The sequence below is a fragment of the Pteronotus mesoamericanus genome, unplaced genomic scaffold (genome assembly GCF_021234165.1).
Source record: "Pteronotus mesoamericanus isolate MK-2021 breed Mesoamerican mustached bat unplaced genomic scaffold, CSHL_Meso_final scaffold_174, whole genome shotgun sequence".
Taxonomy (NCBI): Eukaryota; Metazoa; Chordata; class Mammalia; order Chiroptera; family Mormoopidae; genus Pteronotus; species Pteronotus mesoamericanus.
In genome coordinates, this window is record NW_026555309.1 from 8083299 (window position 1) to 8103746 (window position 20448).

The 20448-nt window shown below is 35.0% G+C and overlaps 1 protein-coding gene across 1 annotated transcript in view; it reads right to left on the bottom strand.

The window, feature by feature from the left end:
• Nucleotides 1-10640: 10640 nt before the first annotated feature.
• Nucleotides 10641-20448, bottom strand: part of MYBL1 (MYB proto-oncogene like 1) — a 32039-nt gene continuing 22231 nt past the window's right edge. Inside the window, exons 9-16 of the mRNA XM_054590044.1 lie at nt 18623-18856; nt 17201-17569; nt 15274-15416; nt 14638-14752; nt 13703-13819; nt 13506-13610; nt 12874-13053; nt 10641-10775 (exon numbers count right to left, since the gene is read on the bottom strand). Of these exons, the coding sequence (XP_054446019.1) occupies nt 10647-10775; nt 12874-13053; nt 13506-13610; nt 13703-13819; nt 14638-14752; nt 15274-15416; nt 17201-17569; nt 18623-18856 (1392 nt within the window). The 3' untranslated portion in view covers nt 10641-10646. The remainder of the gene's footprint in view (nt 10776-12873; nt 13054-13505; nt 13611-13702; nt 13820-14637; nt 14753-15273; nt 15417-17200; nt 17570-18622; nt 18857-20448) is intronic.

The following is a 20448-nucleotide window of genomic DNA, read 5'->3' on the forward strand; positions in this document are numbered from 1 at the left end:
TAAATAAAATGAGCTGATATTCCGTGAGCAGGAATAACAAGAAAGAAACCGACCAATATGAAAGTTAAAAGTGAAAGTTAAAAGTTTAGGGAAAATCCATGAATATAATCCAGTGTAGACTTTTTTTATTACTAAAGTCTACATTTATTGGGGTGACATCGGTTAATAAGATCACATAGGTTTCAAGTGTACATTTCTGCAATACACGATCTGTATATTGTATTGTGTGCCCACCACTCAAAGTCAAATCATCTTCCATCACCATACATTTGGCCTCCTTTACTCTTAACTGTACCCCACCTCCTTCCTTCTGGTAACCACCATACTGTTGTTTGTGTCTATGAATTTCAGTTTTACATCTCACAAATAAGTGAAATCACATGGTTCTTCACTTTTTCTGACTGACTTATTTCACTTAGCATAATATTCTTTAGGTCCATCCATGTTGTCACAAATGGCAATATTTCATCTTTTCTTATGGCTGAATAGTATTCTATAGTATGTATGTACTACTTCTTTATCCAATCATCTATCGAAGGACACTTTGGTTGTCTCTTTGCCTTGGTCACCATGAATAATGCTGCATATATCTTTGCAAATAAATTTCAAGTTTTTTGGGCAGACACCCAGAAGAGGGACTTCTGGGTCATATGTTAACTCTAAATTTTTTGAGAAAACTCCATACTGTTTTCCATAGTGGCTGTACCTGTTTACATTCCCACCAACAGTTGAATGAGGCTTCTTTCCTTTTTCTCCACAACCTCTCCAACACTTATTACCTGTGTTATTGATTATAGCCATTCTAACAGACGTGAGGTGGTATCTCATTGTAGTTTCTTAATTGATGAAGGGGGGAGAGAGAGAAACATCAATTTGTTGTTCCACTTCCTTATGCATTCCTCGGTTGATTCTTGTGCCCACAACCTTGGCATATCAGAACAATGCTCTAACCAACTAAGCTACCTGGCCAGGGATCATTGTACAATAGTTTTGATTTGCATTTCTCTACTAGCTAGTGAAGTTGAACAACTTTTCATATATCTGTTGTCTATTTGTATGTCTTTTTGGGAGAGGTATCTGTTCAGGTACTATGCTCATTTTTTAATTGGATTGCTTCTTTCGTGTTGAATTGTATAAATTACTTCTATATTTTTGATATTAGCCCCTTGTCGGAGCCGTTTTTTGCAAATATCATCTCCCATGGGGCTGGCTGTCTTTTTGCTTGTTGGTGGTTTCTTTTGCTGTGCAGAAGCTTTTTAGTTTGCTCTATATCTATTCCTTTATTTTTGCCTTTACTTCCCTTGCCGTGGGGTCAAATTCGTAAAATGTTCTCTAAGACCAAGGTCCGTAAGTGTAGTACCTATGTTTTCTTCTATGTAATTTATTGTTTCATATCTTATATTTAGGTCTTTGATCTATTTTCAGTTAATTTCTATACATGGGGACAAACTGTAATCAAGTTTCATTCTTTTGCATTGGCTTTCCAATTTTCCCAGCACCATTTATTAAAGAGGCTTTCTTTTAGCCACTGTGTGTTTTTGGTGCCTCTCGACTCTTTATTTTAAGATAGAATAAGAAAAGCACCCAATATGTGCTTTTATATGCTTTTCAAGTCATTTTAAGGTTTTTAAAAAATACTAATTTAATGAACTCTAGAGTGTTATAGAACTTAGTGACAATAGGAAATGCAGTATTTTGACAGTTACAATGACTGAGAGAGCCCTAATAGTATATGTTGGGTTTGATTTTTCTAGGTGCAATGTAGTTATAGTGACATATTGTAAATGTTTGTAGAGGAAGGTCCTCCCAGAAGTAGCTACAGGTGGTCATTGAGAACCAGGAGATCAAAGGGCTTGTCCTAAGAGCTCACACTCTCCAACACTCCCCAAACAAGATGCTGTAGTCCTTGTGCTGTCCTGAAACTTTAAAAGATGTAGAGGTTATGTCCAGTCATGCAGCCTACGCCTCCTGCAGCTGTGGCCTCTGATCTTAGAATGTACTGCAGGAGAAATTTAGAGAGCCTGCCCTGTTGAGATGTAGCACGGACTGTGTTCAGCATCCCACAGGTGTGTTCAGCATAGAGCCTGGGAAGCATATGTGAGCCAATAAATAATCTTAGCCTTGTTTTGTTCATATTCTTATATTTTATTCCCCTTCCTCTTGACTCCTTCTGCAGGGGTTTGCTCAAGCATCATTGCCATAGGGAAACCTTCTCTGCCTGACCGCCCACCTAGTTGATCCTTTTGTTACAGGGTAGATGTCCCTAAAACATGGTATTCCTTTCCTTCAGAATGTTTATCATGGTTTGTAGTTACATATTTACTGCAGAGTGTGTCTTTCTCTCCACCAAATGTTAAATCCCATGAGACTGAAGCAGATCTGATCTACCCCTACTAGTTTATGATAGGACATGATCAATGTTGTTGAATGAATGAATGAATAAGGAACCTAGGGTGTGGATCCCAGCTCTCCTATCAAACACTTGGTTAAGCTATAAATAAATTCTGTGCAGATGAGTCAGTATAGATGAGTCAAACACCAGAAGACAACATTCCAGAACACTTAGAAAATTATTTGTTGAGGGCCCATTGGGAGCTGGGACTCTTCAGAGGACTACAAATCTAGAAGGGGACCTAAGGAAGCAAAAAAGTTACAACAAAAACCAGAAGTAATAATGACCACAGTTGAAGGGCAGATAAAGTGTGATGAGAATTCTGAAGAGGCAAAGTGACTTCCTGTTGAGGTTATCTGAGGTTTTCCCCCCTTACCCCATGAACCATCTTTCTTTATAATATTCCCTTGCCCCTCAGTCCTTTTTGTCCCATCTATTTGGCAAATGAATATGTTATCTGCCGCCTCCACTGGTGCGCCAGATTAATGGGTCCAGGTGTTGGACACCAAGGTGACAGAAGGTGTGTATCATTGTGTATTGGTGCAGGGCCCCAGCTGGTGGTCATGCACCCAGCTGAGGAAACAAGTGGGGCTGAATTAACACACACAAAAAATGCCTTTAGGGACTTAAGCAGAAGTCTGAACTCCTGCTTGCCAACCTAAAGCCACTGCTGCTTGGCATTTCTACTGTTCTGATCAAATCAATTCCTTTCCCCCTTCTTCTCAAGGATTATTTCAGAAATTCTTTAATCTCTTCAGAGCTCTGACAGTGCCTCTCACAATAACAGTTCCTCTTATTCTCTCTCAGCAGACAACCCTGCCTCTTACTCCACAAAGAAACTGAAGTCAAAGAATTACTAGGAGAGTCCTCACCCAAGGGCAGGCCCCTTTCCTGGGGCAGCCCACTTGCAATGATAGACCCTCGGCTATAAAGACCCATCTCCTCACCTGACTAGGGACAACCTGAATGAGCCTCAGAGCTCCCTGTGGAGTCTATGGGGTCGGCCAAGCTCTTTGTCAATATTGCACTGCCACCCACCTTATTCCTCTGCCCGGTCCTGCTCCCTCTCCTTCCTTAGGTGTGGATTACAAGAGCACTCCCAGGTACATTTCCTGTACGCTGATCTCCATTGCAGGGTCTGCTTTCTAGAGAATACATGTCCAACAAGGTCTGTCCCTTCTTCTTTGGGAGCCTTCTCTGCACTGTCCTCCTTCTCCACCAGTCTCACCACTTCAGCCACCTGGCCTCTAGGTGTTTGAATATGCAATGCTTGCTCCCTCCATGGGGCCTTTACCTGCTGTTCCACAGCCCTCTCTACCTATTTACCTCATGCCCATCCATTTGTTCAACCTCACCTCAGACATAACTTTCTCCTGAGGTAAATGGATCAGTTTCCTTGGCCACAACTTCTTATGGGACCATATTTCTCTCCTTCATAGCATGTAGAGTTCTGTCCACCTCCCCTCGCAGGGTTTAAGCAAGTTAGCAGATTGTTTTTGCTCACTGGAGCATCCTTTGTGATTTGCATAGTTCCAGCAGGTGTGCTAAACGCTGGGCACATTTCCTCAGGAAGCCTACCACCCCTTGAGAGAGAGAGTAATATGAAAGTTAAAGAATGTAGTAGACTTCCATTTTACAAATGAAAAAACTGAAGCTTGTGACAGGCAAGTACCCACAGTCAGTGAGGAGAATTGGTATCAAATTTCATGAACTCCAAAAGACTCAGAGAGAAAGGAGGGGAAAAGAGAGGGAGGGAGGGAAAAAAGGATTACAGTGACTGTTAACTTACTAAATTGTTCTGTTTTGGCCTGAAATAGGTAGTACTTCTTCTGAATTACAAAGCATTTTCTCTGAGCATCCCTAGTCATTTAGAACTGCACTGCCCAATACAGTAGCCACTCCCCCCATGTGACTATGGAGCCCCTGAAATGTGGCTGTAAGATGCGCATTGGATTTCAAAGACTTGGAACAGAAAAAAAAAGAATGTAAAATACCTCATTAATGATGTATACTAATCATGTTAAAATGATAATATTTTGGATATATTGTGTTAAATAAAATACATTATTAAACTTTTAAAAACTGTAGTAGAAGCCCTCTTACCTGACATTATTTGCACTTAATGTTAATTGAGCAAAAGTATTCAATAAACTGTAGAAAGTCAAATAGCCTACTAGCCCTGGGTGAACAGAGGATTTGGGAATGAGGAATGTGGGTCAATCAGATGAATGAATTAAGTGAGTGTCGGTTAAGAGACTGTCAGTATTAAATAAACAAGATAGTAACACATGGTACTATAAAGAAACACTTGACACCCTGGACCACAGCAACTCCCTACAATCCATCCAAAGACCACTACCCACAGGATTGTGGACGGCGTGCCTGAGGCCAACGACACCGAAGTTCTAGGGCATTAAGGCGGCAGAAGTGGGGCACCCCTTGGGAAGCAGGAAGCCAATAAAAAGTTCAGAGATCACTGAACATTAAAAAAAGAAAAAAACAAAAAGAAATGCAGTTGCTAAGGTGCAAAGTAAGTAGTGGACCACATTAGTTAGATGACTATTTGGCAATCGGTAATCTGGTGAGTATGGAGATTTCAGTGAGGTGGGAGAGACAACATGAACGTTAAGGTGAAAGCAAGAGACAGCAAAGGTTCAGAGATGTAACTGTGGAATATACATGGAGAACTAGGACTATCTAGTTTGGAACTGTAATTATTGAGTAAAGGGTTCATGCAATGAGTAAGCTCACACATAAAATTTGATATATTTGGCACATACAGCCCACGAACTATTCACTTATTTCATGTAAAAATTTAGCATAAATTTACTTTACTACAAGAAACAGGCCCAACATATGCTAGAGAATAGTGGTGAGAAGTTCCTAAGTCTAGCTTCATAGACTTACAAGTAACCATATGAAAGTAAAAGTGCAAGGAATACTTTGTTGTGTTTTTCTCTGGCAGGCCATTTTTATTTTTCTCTCCTATCCAACTAGGCTTAATTTTAAAAAACTTATCATAACAGCATAATGTGCATACATACAGAAGAGTGCACATAATAGAACTTAAATTTGTACAAATTTAAATACATCTATAAAATCAGCTCCCACAGCAAGAAATGGAGCTTTCTAGCATCCCAGAAGCCCCCCCTCATGGCTCCTTCCAGAAACCCTCCCACCAGCATAACCACTATCCTAACTTCTGATATCATAAATAGTTTGTCTGTTTGTACTTTTATAGAAATGGAAGCATATACTGAATACTATTTTGCCCTATGCTTAATTTTAAATTTAAAGACTCAACCCAATTCTCAGACAATTGAACAAATCCCAGCTCAGCATTGAACTGTGAGTTTAAACAAGCCTTCTAACCTAAGCCTCTTTCATCCATAAAAGTGGATTATAATAATGTTTACCTAATAGAGTTGCTGGAAGGATTAAATGAAATAATGTACGTGACTGGTACAATACATGGCTGCAGCTGCCACATTATTCTCTTTTAGTCTGTGAAATTGCAGGACCCCCAGGTGGTGCTAGCTTAACCAATTCTTCATAGTATATGAGGGAAAAGTCCACACTATCCAGGCAGTGGCCAACCATTCCACTATTCTCAAACGAGCATCTTTAAATAAAATAGAAAATTTGGCTATTTTCTCCATTTCACTTGAAAAAAAAAATAGAAAACTTGGCTACTTGAGCCATCTCACTTGCAGCCAAAGGAGAAAATACACAATTGCTGGGTACACATTTATTCATCTGCCTTTCTAGAATATCAGCTTCTTTAGGGAAGGGTCATGTCTTGTTTATCACAATATCCACAAGACCTAGCACCAGGTACTGTAAGCACTCAGTTAAGTTTTGGTTGCTAGTTGAGAGAATAAATAAGTGCTAATTGTGTTGAGGCTTAGGAAACTATGCCAGGATCTGGTCCAATCTTTTGAGCTATGGGTTGGCAAAGTTACAGTAGTAAGATCAGAGTAAAGTCAATCTCCCTCCCTCTTTCCCTGTGCCGGCCAGGAAAATCCACTACAACCTAGCACATTCTGTACTTGGAACTTGAATAAGCACACCAGGTCTGAAACTTTCAGAAGTAAGGACAGTGTACTAGAATGCTTTCAATACTGAGTTTACTCAAACTCAACAACTTTTAATGTGCTAATGCCAAGATAATTCAAAATTTTCAAAAACACCTTCTTCCCAACACATGTCAGCCATAAATAATTTTTTTCCTGGTGCATTTCATCTTGATTTTCTACTGATAAATTTCACATCTTCTTGACTATATCCATTTTTTTTTTTAAAGCAGGAAAGGGGAAAGTGTAATGTTCCAAAGGAATTTCACTTGGTTCATTTTACCCTCTAGTACTTAATTAGAAATAAATTTTCACCTCTCAGAGAGTAAAGTACCTCTTCAAAATCTACCATCTGTTTTACATTAAAGTTCTGTTTGGCTGGCAAGCCTATCATTCTATAAGTACATAAATCAGGCAGGAAATTACATGGTTATAAAATGAGCTAGATGTTAACAAAATAATAGTTTACTGACTATAAAGCAAAATCGGTTCCATGCAGATAATAAACCAAAGCTATTTATAACCTGTTGCATAAAGTATGGTTAATATTCTCCAGATCATGACTAATTTTTAAAAATTTTTCAATTTAACAATTACTGAGATTTCCTAAGCACCATGCTAGACACCAGAGCTATAAATAGTAATCCCTACTTTTCAAAACAAAGTCTAGAGGTAGAGTTTTAAGGAAGAACTAGGATAATCAGGAAATGACTCATGGATCTGCAACTTGAAGGTTAAGATTTTAACAGCCTAGGCAGACAAAAGCAGTCATGCAGAGAGAACATTGCAAACACAGGCATGGAGATATGGAGATAGGAGCGTGCACATAAGAAATATTATTTAGGCAACAGACAACTATGGAAGGTCTCTGAATAAGAGAAATGTGACAGATCTGTGGGTTTGCTATGTGTTTCTTAATGCTTAATATAAGAGATCGTGCCTCATCCTCTCAACAGATATATTTCACACTGTAACTTATACTGGCATTCTGGTTTCATGCATCAGTCTCACACACTTGATATAAGCAGTCTACTGAGAAGTAAACTCTTTTCTTGGTTGGGAATCCATCAGATTTCTGTGCCTAGAAAGCTAAAGGTAGAATCTAGATGGCGATGAATTTACTGAGGCAATGTAATAATACATAGACCTGACTGGGGACCAGCTGGCCTTGCCCAGGTGACACCCAGATGTCACAAACTGTTTCTTGATGTTCCTACACAATGGCAATCAGAGTGACTCAGTGCAATGATCCACGTAAGTGAGGAAGGAATGGAACTAGAGCAGTAGCCTTACGCAGGCTGAGAATTTACAACAGACTTCAATGTGAGGGATAAGGGAAGGCAGGAGACTTCTCAGTGGATGACTGAAGGGAAGGCAACATCACTAAGAGGCAGTAAAAAGGAAGGGCAGGTCTAAGTTAAGAAAAAGAGGACATGACGCATTTAAGGTGTTGAGAAGAGCCATATGGAAATATCTAAAGGAAATTGAAAATATGGCTCACAATGAGGCTCAAGAGTAAAGTGCAACATGTCAAGTTGTGTTAACAGATAAAATCACCTGTGAAGAGAGTCCTAAAGGAGAAGAGGTCTGAGAACAGAATCTTGGGTTAAGTCCTTAAGGTTCAATGCATACCATTAAACAAAAAACTAAAGTGAAACGAGCAATGCCAAGTCAGCTTGTACACAGATGCTTTATTTTGGATGTTAATAGTCAAAACTGTAAGCAAGAATCTCTTACAATGGAAAGTTTTTGCATACATCAAGAAACTCAATTTAGTCAGGGTAATTGTTGTATTAATGTGAAAACCTTACAACAAAATACAGTATTATAAATGTGTACTCAGTTTCCATGCAAGTATGGCTGCTATATGTATATCAGGCATTTTTTTTATAATATACTGAAAGAAATTCAAATGAACACAACAAGATAAAGGTGACTTAAGATGCCTGATATGCTTAAGATTTAAAAAGTTCTTACAAAAAGCAACAAAGCAGTTAACTGAAGGATTCAACCAATACCAACCCAAACAGGTACTATGTCCAATAATCCCAGGCTTATCTGCAATATATTACTTCTGGGATAATTTCATGCTCAAGGAAATTATGCTTTAAAAAATATAGCTCTCCCAAGATATTATACTTTGGTGACTGGAGACTATGTACATCCAAACCAGCTAAGGGCTACATAAAGGTTTTTTTTAAAAAACAAAACAGGAAAAAAAAATGAACCATTATGTGCTATTAGTTCAAGGCAACTGAAACTGAAATAATCCAGTATGATTTTGTTACAATCATTGGTTTTACAAAGTGAAATTTCTGTGAGAAGTTCATTAATTAGGAAGCAATCAACATACTTAACAACCATGCTAAGAAAATTCCAATTGGTTCATCTATTTGTTATCAACAAGGCATAATCTTAGTAGCAGATACTTTTTTTTTTTCACTTCTCACTACATCTAAAATGCAAAAAAGAGCTAGTGGATTTAAATAGCTTAAAACCCTATTAGGTCTACTGTTCAAGAGCTCAGCATTAAAATACTTAGTACTTCCATTTCTATTAACATAAAGATATCAGAAATCTTAAGCTGTTCTTGTCTTAAGGCATAGTATTTTGGTATTTTCAAGAATCTGCCTGGTAATGGTTGATTCCATTAAGTTAACTTGAGAACGTGCCATCATTTGCGTTTTCTCTTTCCACACAGTGCAAGTGGTGGTCGCTCTTTCCTTCTCTCATAGCAGCAAGCCGACTCTGCTATCGTCTATAGCAGCATACTTCAGGGGTGGAGAGGGAGAGAGTGTGTCAATTATAAATAAAAATTAAAACTACAGTGTACAATTCTATTTACCTGTCAGTGTTTAAGTTGACAGCACACCATTATATATCTCAAAAAATACATAAAATCTCTACACAAAAGCAAATAAAGACATTCTTTCAAGAAGAAATAAAGTTAAGTGCAAACACCTAAAACAGGCAACTGAAGCAACTGTTGTAACCTGTAGAGAAACACAAATTTTATAAAAGGACAAAATATTTTTATAAATAAAAAATAATGTTCTCTACTTCTGAAACATTGAGTATATATAATAAACTTCTAAGTGCAGACTGTTTTTAGGGACCAAAGTACCATATTATTTTTTTAAACAAAATGCAAAAAATTTCAAACACATATACAAATCACCAGATTAATTTATATAACCCCTCCCCATATAATTTAAAAGAAAATATTAAATTATTATTTAGTACTTTTTTAGAACTACTTTATAACCAACATGATTTAAAGGGCATAGTGCAATATTTAGGTAGATGTGACATACAGTATAGATATTGTATATTTTGCAGCTATAACTTAGTTCTGTTTCATACTTAAAAGTCAAAATTGTTCTTTAATATGTCAGCTGTAATAACAGGAAACAACACTGGCTTCTAGACATCCTGTCTAGGTATAAATATCTACATTTGAGCTTTAAAAATGAAAATAAATTATAAAAACAGACTTCTTTCCAATTTACAAAGTTTTTCTGCTCCTACATGCTGTACAATACATTCAACAAACTCTCAGCTCTTCTGAGATTTATGAAGAAAATACTGACTCTTTACAAAGGAAAATACCCTTTTTCCCTGCTTTTTGTTTTTAGTACTATGCTCAAATAAATAATTTAACACTGTAGTTATTGTTTTTGAAAAATACCAAAAATTAGTAGTGCAACTTTCTATCCTTCCTTTAACTTCCTTTCCATTGTGTTTCTTTGTAAATGGCAGCCTAAGTAAATCAGCACGCAGGCAAAAGTACTTCATAAAAACACGTGTGCTTCCCATACATAGACTAACTTCAGAAATCACACATAAATCTATCTATAACAAAACTGCAGCATTAAGAGAGTAACAACATATATCTTTTGAAGAAAATGTGTGAGTTTACTTTAGAATATCCATGAAGATTACAATATAATTTTTTCATCTTGTTTTTTAAAAACAATTTTAAAAAATTTCATCTCTTAAAAAATAAACTATGAAATTGCCTACCCCTGACTTTCTGCCTGCTAAGTATGAAAAAAAAATGCAAACTGTTTTAGGGATGTATTAAAACCTTAAAAACAATTAATTGACAGAAATTTAATTGCAACCTAATTTAGTATAAAATATAATAAGGGAATGGGGCATTTCATCAGTTTTAATAACAATTACAGTATGAGAGCTCTTGAAGTGCTGCCGGTAGCTGTGTAACTGCTCAAGTATTTTCTTGCTTGTTCAGTCATGATAAGTTGGTCTTCTGTCTTCCCATAAACCACTGTTTCCCATTCACAATTTGACTAGGAAGGAAATATTAATAGTATTGTTAAAATTACTAAAATACTTAATTATCTATACTACCTCAAAATTACACTTTTAAAAGTAAATTATTTTAACTGATTGGATTATTTGATAAGTAGTTATAAAAATATTTGGATAATGGTATTGTGATTCTTTTTAAATGGTGCTGTGTTTTAAAAACACATACTGGGCCCTGACTGGTGTAGCTCAGTTGGTTGAGCATTGTCCTGCAAGGCTAATGGCTGTTGGTTTGATTCTCAGTCAGGGCACATGCCTCGGGCTGTGGGTCTGATGCATGGCTGGGGCACAAGCAAGAAGCAACTGAGTGATGTTTCTCTCACAAACTGGTGTTTCTCTCTCTCTCTTTCTCCCTCCTTTCCCCTCTCTAAAAATAAGTAAAATCTTAAAAAAGAAAAAAGTGGTGACTATTAAGTCATAATTAAAAAAATACATACTGAAAAATTTAAGGTCATTTTTTTAGATTTCTATATTGTTTACAAGATTGTGGAAGCAGTTTAAAATTTTTGTCCCCACAATTTCCTCTCCACCCTCAAATCAAATCAGTCTTAACGTGGAAAGAAATGTCAGTCTTTACTGCTTAAAAATTTAACAAAAGGTTGAGAGGATGTTAACATCAAAAAATGAGCTAAAAATGCTTTATGTCTTGCAAATTAGGAAATATAGTCATAGCACAGTCAAGTTTACATTTGTTTCATTTGTTTTCTGCCCTTATTATAAGGGTTACTACATTGTAGGTATGACTTACTATGTAATAAATTTTCCTGAAAAGTTTTGTAAAACACTTGAAAATCAAATCATTTTAAATGGATTGAGAGAATATGCTACAAGGCCCTTTGAAGAGCAGTGGTTCAAGATAGAGATGAGGTGGCAATATTTGATCACCAAAGATGATTTCAAGAAACACTAGTGCTGTAATTGCGGTGTAAAGAAAACTTCCTCCTCAATGAACTCTCAAATTCTTTGGGCTGAACATAGTAAAAATTTTCCAGCCTTCATTTGCAGCTACATAAGGGCTGCAGAGCAACAGAAAGAAAAAAGGATTTTGTTCTACAACTTCTGAACCAAACGTTCACTGGAAACCATTATGCCAACAAAATCAAACACAAACTGCTTCTAACCACCTACCCTTTCAAGATAGCAATTAGGGATATACTTATTTGTTATAAGAGAAGAGGTTCCAGAAGTGGATTGCAATATCTTTAGTTTAAAAATGAAATAATATGCACCCCTATGTTCATTGCAGAATTATTTACAATAGCCAAAATTTGGAAGCAGCCTAAGTGCCCATCAGTATGTAGGTGGATAAAAAGGCTGTGGTACATTTACACAGTGGAATACTTCTCAGCCATAAAAAGAAAGAAGGAAATCTTACCCTTTGTGACAGCATGGATGGACCTGGAGAGTTTTGTGCTAAGTGAAATAAGCCAGTCAGAGAAAGACAAATACCATATGATTTCACTCATATGTGGAATCTAATGAACAAACTGAACTAACAAGCAAAACAGTGACAGACTCATAGAGAATACACTGACAGCTGTCAGAGGGGATGGCTGGGTGAAAAAGATGAGGGGACTAAGCAAAAAACAAACACAAAACTCATAGATACAAATATCAGTATGTGATTACTTCAGGGAAAGGGGTTAGGGAGAGGGAGAAGAGGATAAAGGCAGGATAAATGGTGATGGGAGGAGGCTTGACTTGGGGTGGTGAACAAACAATGCAATATATAGATGATGTGTTATAGAATTGTACATCTGAAACCTATATAATTTTATAAACCAATGTCACTCCAATAAATTCCATTATAATTAAGAAAAATAAAAATAAAGTGAAACAGTGCCTAGGAAATCACCAGAGGCGTCTCTGGCTACAACTCAGACTGTTTAGTTTATATGTGCCCTGATGAATGAATCACTCAAAACCCAAATCTAGTTTGAGTGACAAAATAATGTTTAGTTACTGTTATAGTCAATGTCAAATTTAAAAAGAAAAAGCATTATTTGTGATCAGTAAGACCAAGGTGATAATTGAATAAACAACAACAAAAATCACTAAAAGAAATTTATAAATTCATACCTGAAGATTCTTTTCCAATGTGACAACTTTGGGAGTGTTAGGGTTTGGTTTCTTTTTATTAAGTGTATATGTTTTGTTGGTTGAATTTGTATCTTGTTTTTCAGGAGTCAAGTTGCACCTATTGTCGTGTATTTCCAATAATGGTATCATTAATAAAGATGTTGTAAATATATTTTCTGACTGAGAGAGAAAAAAAAGAAAGAGGAAAATAAAATAACTAGTTCAAAAACAGAGACAAATAGAGGGACTACTGAGTAGGCAGTAGGAGAAGCCTGGTTCATTTCCCTCCAAGAAAGCTTTTGACTCCAATAAACTTTCTAGTAATGCAGTAAAATTAAATTTATCAGAAATGAGCCAAAGATAAATACTGAAATTTAAAGTTTTAAGGACTACCATTTTTTGACATCATGCATAAAAGACCCAGCTCCTCTCAAAAAAAAAAACCAACCACACATAAAAAGTAAGGAAGCAAATAAAAATATTCCTAATAGTTAATAGCTTCTTTCTGAATTAGGAAGAATAATACTAAAGGAAACTTTATATAAATCTCTAATGAATTGACCACACATTGAGTAAGAAATAAAAACTACTAGGACTTAAAACAACCATTAAAAAAAAAATGCTTTACAAACCTGTGTATCTAAAATGTCTTCAGTCAATAGTTGAGTACCTGGTTCTTCTTTTTCCCAATTATCTAAGACTAGTGATTTTCTGACTTTCTTCACAGAACCAGTATGCTAGAATGAATAATTTACAATAAAAACATTATAGCAAAGTCACTTGGACATGATAAGGCTTTTATTAACAATAAACAATATTAAAAGGTCACCTCTTGTTTGCAGCTTTTGTAGGCAGGTTCATCTTCCTCTTTGAGGAATATGTCTGTTCCAGTTTCTTCTTTTAAAACTTCCCGAATATCTTCTTCCAAAAAGGCAAGTGGCTGTGACTAAATTGTTTTTTAAAAGGTTTTTTAAAAGTCTTTCAAAACAACTCCTTTTCTTCCCATATATAGAAAACCATCTTCTATACTTTTTCATTAATGGCTTAATTTTCTCCCAGTCCCTCTTGATACAAAAGTTAATCAACTAACCAGTTTTATAGCAAAAATAATATTGCACATTGCAAGCATTGACCGAAGTGTGGCACTATCTTCACATTTGGTAAGTGAAAGCACAGATAACAAACACTTCCCATCTCTATTCATGAACGACTATTGCTAGCACTATTATTAAAATTATTTTAATAGCAGCAACTAATAAAGCACATAATGTTGTACTTGAAACTTAGCCTCACTGGATTTACTTCTATTATCTCTTTTATCTTCACCAAGAACTCCCTGGGGTGTGTTTTATGATCTCCGTTGAACAGAAGAGGAAACTAAGCCTTAAAGAGATATCCTGATCAGTTTAAAAAATATTATTTAGAAAGTGCTTTGTATATCAAAATATTAAAGTTATTTTATTCCATTACAGGTAACCACTACTGAAGCTACTAAAAGGGTGGTTTTAGTGTTAAAAATAGAGCTCCACTAACACTTGATTTGCCTTCTCTAGAAGATAGAAAGTAAAAATTCAAACAAGCCAAGCCAAGGTTTATCTACAAGAAAAAAGATGAACACAAATTCAAACTTACAAATCAAGAGATAAAATTTTTATCAGTTTCAGTGAATATCTTTTTTAAAATATTAAAAATAAAGGATAAAAATCAAAATCTGTGTTTTTATTACATTAGGAAAATTCTTAAAAATAAAAAGAATATACATACCACAATTTTAAGGGGACCGTATTTTTTCTCCTGAGCAGCAAGTGCATTTTTAAAAGGAGTAGGAGTTCTTGGTGTGGTACCCAATATAGATCTTCTAATTGTAGGTGTTCTAAACCTATTCAATCATTTAGATATTTGTTACAGTCAAAATTTGACTTCATATGAATTAAGGAAGGCAAAGTCATGATAAAAAGCACATACTTTTCTTGCATATATATATATATATATATATACACTTCATTTAAACATTACAGTCCTACTGTAAAGTATGCCTGTTTAAACTAATTCTTATTCCAATCAATGTTCTTTATTTTCCCCTGTGTATTTTGTAGATGTGATTAAAGGCTATAATTAGTTGACTGTATTTCAAGGATCTTAAAACAGAAAATAGAACTAATGTGGAAAAAAAGCAGTAAAAACATCATTATGCTTGAGTTCAAAGTTTTAACAAATGCATTTTGCTGGTTTGCAGCCTCCTGGGGATAAAACATAAGGTTACGATTTTGTTTTCAATTCTAAGTCCCATGTAGATAGGGATTATGATATATGCATAAATGGACAAAAAACTAATAATCTACTCTTGAAATTGTGCTTTCTGGGCTTATTTTTAAACACAATTATTTAATACCTACTTACCCTACATTTTCCTTTTGATCTTTGGGGGTTGTTTCCTTATGAAGAGGAGTTGTGATGAGAACTTTCTGCCCACAAATAGGGGTGGATGTAAATGAAGGATTTTCTATATTCACTTGTTCATTTCCAGAGCATGTGTTGAAAAACTAAAAACAAAAGAGAGTTTAAAGACAATTTCTAGAGCATCAATATCCCTGCATAACAAATTAAACTGATAATATTTTCAAATTATGTTCCAATTTCTCTTAGAAAAGGATTGCCAATAATAACACATTTACACTCCACTCCATGAAAATTAGCTCCAGGAAGGCAGGAATTTTTGTTTTGTTCATTACTGCCTTCCTAGAAATTAGAACAGGCATTCAAGAAATAGTCACTTAACGCATATTTAAAATTTACAAAACAGTAAAAAATTTTAAAACAGTATATTATCAAATAGGAATCTAGAAACTATAAATAGCTGCTGTGTTAAATGTAACAGATTTCTACAACAGTATAGCCGAAAAAAAGTTTTATTAGTTTATTAGTAAATGATCTTCAGTGTCCTTTCCTATGAGAATACTTTGGATTCAGAATAATGCTTTGCTGATGAGAAATACAGCTCTTTGGCAAATGTGCTTACTTATAATACAGCTCAGAACCTCTGAGCAGCCAAAATTGGTATCGTATAGTCCATTTTCCAAATGACACACTTTACTCATTGGATTTTAACTTATGTGCAATTGTGAAATAGTAATTTATTTTTGAAGCCAACAGATTAGAGGCAGTGGTAGGAAGAAGTGGAAATTGCTGTAAGGCTATTTATAACTGGAATGAGTCCTAGCTCTATCATTTTTAGTCCTAATGTTGGCAATATACTTACCCCTAAGATTAGCAATCAAGCCCTTGTAAAACCCTGCAGCAATGCCCATCAATTACAGCATAAAATTCAAGCTCTTTGCCATTGGATATAAGGTCTTTATAATCATGCCTCACCTTTTCAACCTTGGATTTTACACTTCAACAAAAATCGCTAGTGTGTAAAGCTCTAGAAATAGAAAATTGCTAGTGTGCCCAAGCCCATTTCCTCTTCCTCTAGGATCTGTGTAACTGAGGGCAAGGGTGGGGTGGGGGGTCGCACTATTCACATTGCAACCTACGTAAATGACAGCTCCTGAAGGGCAGGGAAGGCACAATTTTCAGAAAACATAGTGATTGTGTCCTGCCAGATCTTCCTCATATTCCTAACATCAAAATATCTCCAGTAATATCTCAGCACCCTCCAAGTTTATTTGACCATTAAACCTCCTACTCCCATAAAACTTTTTAACCTATGTCAGGACAACTTGCTTAACTTCTGAATTTCATTGCACCTACCTCCTAAGATTTTTTGAAAGAGGATTAACTGAGATGCTATAAGAAAAGTGTTTAGCACACAGCCTAGAACATAGTGTTCATTAAAAAAGAGAGGTATAGTTTGCCCTAATATAAATATCTGCAGCCAGGAACATTATTATAGGAAAAAGCACGTAGTTCTTGATACCCCTAGAAAAATCTGACGTGAAATTCTTACAGTGAACAGTATCTATCTATCTATCTCTCTATCATCTATCTATCTATATTGGGTAGTCAGAATACTTGATATCAAGCTCATCTCTGCCATTAGATAATTTGGGCAAAACATTTTACCTTTCTGGGCCTATTTCCTGATGAGTCCCATTAAAGATGTGGGACTACACATTTAAAAATTATAAGACACTCTAATGGCACTACTACACTTTGGGAGATATATTCTGATTTATCAGAGCTGAGCATGTTCATGTATTCATTTTAAGTATGTTATCCATTTTTATATGATATGGAAGCAATGAACTGCTAGCAAGGATATTAAAGATGTAATTTAATGTAGCTCATCAATATTTGGAAAGATAAATAGAAACAACACTACTACCTGTGAAGGAGAAAATGGTAGTGTTTTCACTGGTGTGTGTTTTAATGCTGCATTACTGCCATCACTGAATGAACCATCACTAAGTTCACTGCTGGGGGACTGGCCCACTCGTGTTCTTCTCTTCTTTCTGAGAATGGTTGGTGGAGTACTAAACTTGACCACATTTGGGGATGTTAAAGGAACAGCCTCATTTTCTGCACCATTACAACTGTTTTTTTTCTCTTCAAGTACCAGGCTGACGTTAAACTGACATTCCATGGCACCTTCATTGTGCTGAATTCGCATAAGTTTAACTGGAGTGGACTTGACAGGAGAAGCAGCAGCATCAGTAAGATCGAAACTGGTAACATCACTCCATGCTACAGGATCCTGCAATAAATTAAATTCTTAAAGTTAATGTCGTAAACTAGTTAAATCTGATCTTGAACTTGGGATGATTTCCACAGATAATTAACTTCATTTTTATCAATAGGAACAGGTTTTCCTTTCCTTCTTCATCTTTTTTTAAACAGGATCATTTGAGAGGAACAGATTATGGTTTTACCACGACTCCAATTTGGAATAGTCCAAAATAATATTCCATCTAATTCACTAGCTAAAGCTTACTGTCAACATATTATAAATAAAAGGAACAAATTATTTTGTTATTATCAAAGAGTACTATTCATCATAAAACTTCACACTCTATTCTACATCAGAAAAATACCATTAAATTCTACATAATCATTTGGTAATGTGTAGGGGACATCTTCAAAATAGTCATACACTTTGATCCAGAAATTCATTAACCCAAGGACATAACAATGATTTTGCACAAAGATTTACATAATACATTCTGCAATTTGTAATACTGAAAAACTGTACACCATTACCAATAAGAAGAGTACAATGGGTAAAAAAATTTTGTCACAGTCAAAGGACAGGACACTATGAAGCCATTAAAATTCAAGTTTAAGAAAACAGTTAAGGAAACATATCTGCTCATGATATGTGGGGGGGGAAATCCACAGATACATAAGTGTATATTGGGCTCTTAAAATATATGAATATGTATGTTTCATATGTATAGAACATAGCCTGAAAGGAAATACCTCAGATTATTAATTCTTGATTTATGGAAGATTTTAATTTTTTTCCTTACAGTTTTCTCTAGTTCCCAACTATCTCTAGCATATTCATACAACTCGTATAACGAAGAATGAAATGGTAAATTTTAAATTAAAAAAAGTTCTATACAAGGTACATACTTGAGAAAGATTTATATATTTTTTCCAGAAGTCACTGCAAAATATAAGAGTGAAATTAAGCATGACAAAGTAATGCTTAACATAAAACTGGTCAGTGCCCATTAAACTGAGTTTCTAAACATGAAGCCATGTAACTAAGATCAAGCTTTTGATAATCTCAGAATTTCAAACTTACAGATTCAATAAGTTCTAGAGTCTCTGCAAATTCTGGGATGGTCTGTAGAGAGGACAGCACAGCATTTGCCTCAACGGCCAGGAACTTTGTGGGTGAATTCTGCTGAGCAGTCAGAGGCTGATTTTCATCCATACTGTAAAACTCACTAGTGTGCTCCTCGAGGCTATTTAGAGTATTAGATGTGCTGTCATCCATGAGGAAACTACCAGACCAGCTAGAAAAGCTTCCAGGCTGCTAAAAGTACAAAAGAAATTTGAATATTATTTGTCATTCTCAACCTAAGCATAAAATTTGTATTTTAAGTAAGAGTTCTTTTTCCTATAACAACATACTTTACAACATTTCAGCTAAAAAATATCATAGCAAATATACTTTCTTTCCTCAAAATTGATTGAATTTTTTTCATTAAATTTCATATCTTGACTTTATTTCTTCTTTCTCAAATCATAGAGGTCTATAATCATATACACGTGAATCCAAATCCCTAACAATAAACCACCTACTTCACAGAGTTAATATAAGGATTACCAAAAATTCATATAACACATCCATAATGGATACTCAGTAAAACAGTAGCTATTATTAGCATATAATTGTTAACAATAAATACTTTATATGTGTATGGAGGCTATTTTGCTGGGTATAGCAACTTTCCTCTAAAATCTAGAATCTCCAATCTCCTTACAAACCAGATCTTTACGAGAGTGGATTTTAGATAGCTAGTTCTTTTAAAAACAAACAAAAAAAAAACCTTTCCCCTTTTTAATGCAAAATGTCAATTTTTTTTGGTAGTTATATTTTCCTGCTAAGTTAAAAATGACAAACTACTTACTATCTGAAAAATAAAAAAATGGTTTAAACATGATCTAATTATGTGACTCTAACCATAACTATTTATTTGTAGCTTCTTAATAAAACCAAAATTAATTTTAAAATAAGTACTCTTCAGGTCTTCCTATTTGCCCATAGTTTTTGCAGTTTGAAAACAAAAACTACTCTCCCTATGGTATATATCTTATCTATTACAACTAACAAGCATCATTTTTATTAATACTCTTTTAAATAATATAAAGATATCACCAATTAACTCATAATAACATTCAAAGATCTCAAGTTATTCTATTTAGTAATTCTGTATTAGTTCCCCATCCCTCATTCAGCCCCAAACCAAGGAAAACCCTTCCTTAAATGTAAAAAGTCTCAGGATTTAAAAATTTTTAAATTTCACTTAAGTACAAACTTTTTTTTCTCTTAATCCATCTACAATAGCCTGTTTAACTTTGCTATAATGATTACTATTTATCCTAATTTAATACTAATAGTTGTTCTCAGCAACCAAATCTCAGACAACAGTTTTCACACCTGGTAACCAAAACCCAACATCCATATAAAAATTTCTTTAGAGAGGATAAAATCTAAATGTTCTTTTTCTTCATAGCATTTTTATATGCCAATAACAAACAAAAAGGGAGATTAAGAAAATAATCCCATTCACAATTTCTTCAAAAAGAATAAAATACCTAGGCATAAACCTAACCAAGGATGTAAAAGACCTGCACTTAGAAAATTACAATACACTGAAGAAATTGAAGAGGATACAAATAAGGGGAAGCACATATTGTGTTCATGTATAGGAAAAATTAACATCATTAAAATGTCCATACTACCCAAAGCAGTCTATAGATTCAATGAAATTCCAATTAAAATACTTCATATTTCACAGAACTAGAACAAATATTTCAAAAGTTTATATGTAACCACAGGAAGTCCTGCATCCTGCAGAGCAACAGTCATCCTGAGGAAGAAGAACAAAGTTGGGGGAATCA